Source organism: Olea europaea, chromosome 7 (assembly GCF_002742605.1).
Source record: "Olea europaea var. sylvestris chromosome 7, O_europaea_v1, whole genome shotgun sequence".
Lineage (NCBI taxonomy): Eukaryota > Viridiplantae > Streptophyta > Magnoliopsida > Lamiales > Oleaceae > Olea > Olea europaea.
The window spans coordinates 12,555,147-12,557,547 of NC_036243.1; the positions used below are offsets into that span (position 1 = coordinate 12,555,147).

General features: G+C 35.1%; 1 protein-coding gene across 1 annotated transcript; it reads right to left on the bottom strand.

Annotated features, from left to right (window-relative positions):
- Nucleotides 1-201: 201 nt before the first annotated feature.
- On the bottom strand, nucleotides 202-1,150 carry LOC111397689 (LOB domain-containing protein 37-like). The gene is made up of 2 exons (XM_023024687.1): nucleotides 836-1,150; nucleotides 202-754 (listed from the first exon to the last, which is right to left on the bottom strand). Exons 1-2 carry the CDS (start codon nucleotides 1,017-1,019, stop codon nucleotides 315-317), a joined length of 624 nt encoding a protein of 207 aa, XP_022880455.1. The 5' UTR covers nucleotides 1,020-1,150; the 3' UTR covers nucleotides 202-314.
- Between the last annotated feature and the right edge of the window lie 1,251 nt (nucleotides 1,151-2,401).

The following is a 2,401-nucleotide window of genomic DNA, read 5'->3' on the forward strand; positions in this document are numbered from 1 at the left end:
AAAAATCCTCATATAATAATCTTGGAAAAGATATACCCTAGGCCTAGGCTAGAACAAGAATAATATTAGACATTTTTACTCCTAATTCATTATCATCTTCATCTATACCATATTTCTCTTGATTTCATTTCATCCATGGTCTAACATCTGAACCATACTTTTTTTTTTTTTTTAATATATAGCCAAAAAAAAAGATCATAATCAAGAAGAGAAGTAGGGAAGTCTTGTACCAGTGGTTTACAAAAACTCGCCGGAATATTATTTCGGGACAGCTAATCCTAATAAAAAGAATTTTACAGCTTAATTTCTTTGACCTAATTAAATAAATTAAGAAGCTTTCTTTTACTTGGTAGCTGATTTTCACATGTACTTGTCCCAGATTCTTCAGAATTCATTGAAGGGCTCCCTATTCGGCGCTTCTCAGCAAAAGGGCTGGGCGTTTTCCACTCAAACCCACTTGTTAAACTCAGATCAAGATCAGCTTCTTGCATTAATTTTCCGAGTTCATCTGGTAAACGTCGGCGCTTTTGCACCTTGTGCCTTGAATTTAGGCTAGGATTTTGGAGCTTGTATATGTCAGCCGTGCATTCCAAAGAATCATCAAGCGAAATCGGCAGCAATTTGCCGCCTTGGAGGACGGTCTCCACCGCCGCCTGGCAAACATTCCAGTTTCCGGTTGATAAAAGGCCAACAGCGCCATTTATAGGGTTCACTGTCCTTCCAGCAGCTTCATATAACAAGGACTGGAAAGCAGCTGCACATTTACATATACAGTAACAATCTTAATTTTCTTCATTGTCAGTGATTACAAAATAAAGAAACTGCAGAAATTTACCAGGCCTATGGTTAACTGGGACGGCGGAAATGAAGGACATGAGACCTGCACGGCCAAAGAACTTGGCTACAAAGACAGTGGCATAACCTTGGGCTATAGAACTTTCAATCCACTGTAAACAAGGCCTAAGAATGCAATTCTCACTGCATCCTTTTCGAAGAACTCGGCATCCATTGCAACTCATCTTTTTTTCTCAATAAATCAAACCTTGTCGTTTATTAAGGGGTGAAAATTGAGGACAAAAGGGGAGATATACAAGAAACTGTGCTAGAGATAGGAAGTAGACAGAGAATAATAATTAGGCTTGAAAGAAGAAAGAAGGGTGCATAGCATATATATGTAAAGAGAAAAGAAATTTATTTATTTATTTATTTCTATATATATATATTTTACTATAATTGAACAAAAGATAAACTAGAGTAGGGTTAGTTGGCGAGGGGCTTTGTGGTGTGTAATTCCCAAGTATTGGTAATGGCAGCTCCGAGTTTCCGCGGATGGCCGTTCCTCAACCGTCGGATTATTCTTCGTGGCTTTCTGGATATTGTGTTTTTTTTATGAGAAGTGCTATATGTACATAATTTTTAACATAATCGTGTCCATAATTACACGTGGCACTGAATCCAACTTTTAATTCAAATTACATATTTGCACATCAACAATTGGATGATTGTCACATCACATTATGGACATCATTATGTGCAATAATTATATACAAGTAGAATTTTCCTTTCTTGATAGCCCATCACTTCGTTTATCCCAATTTCTACCGGATTATATTTTTTATTTTGATATTTAATGAATATCTAGGGTTGGCAACGGTTCGGTTATGGGTCGGTTCGGCCAAAATTATAACCGTACCACCAATTTTTTGATCATACCATAACTGCACCATAACCACGTAAATTGTTCGGTTCGGTTCAGTTCGCATCTCGGTTCGACACGGTTCAGTTCGGTTAATAACCACGAAAATAAATTATTTTTTATAGGTTCATCCGTCAAATTGATATAAAACAATTTATGAAAAAAGTCAATGAAAATAAAAATACAATATTCCAAATGAAAATGCAAACATGATCCAAATTTTCAATTGTAAAATACAAATTTAACAAACAATCTTATAAATATAACAATACTAAATTTTTCCTTCATTCTTAATTATTGTGCATAGAAATTACTTGATTTATTCTTCCCCACAAGTCTTACTAGCATAGATCAACACTCAAAGTTAATTCATATATAATAAATAAGAAATGTAAGTAGAGAATACGACAATACTACCTATTTTAGAATGGTCTTAACTAGGATTTAAATAAAAAATGTTCCTTTTCGTCAGCTTCCTTCTCTCTAAACGTTACACAAGCTCTAGAGTATGATGAAGAAGTAGAATTTTCTACACACAATAGAAAAAATTAACAATAAAAAAAGCCGTGCGTGAGTTTGTGGTCTGTGGAGAGTAGGGTTTGCATTTATATACTGTCATACTAATACTATTATTTTGGGCTAATAGTAAGTGGGTTGGCCGGCTGAGTCATGTAAATGTAATGGGAGGATTTTGTTTTTGGCTAG

What these genes read in the sequence shown, in the direction of transcription:
- LOC111397689 (XM_023024687.1), bottom strand. Translation starts at nt 1,019, where the DNA reads ATGAGTTGCAATGGATGCCGAGTTCTTCGAAAAGGATGCAGTGAGAAT. An exon ending in CCCAGTTAACCATAGGCCTG is followed by an intron (nt 755 to 835) that starts GTAAATTTCTGC and finishes GTAAATGTGCAG; the next exon opens with CTGCTTTCCAGTCCTTGTTA.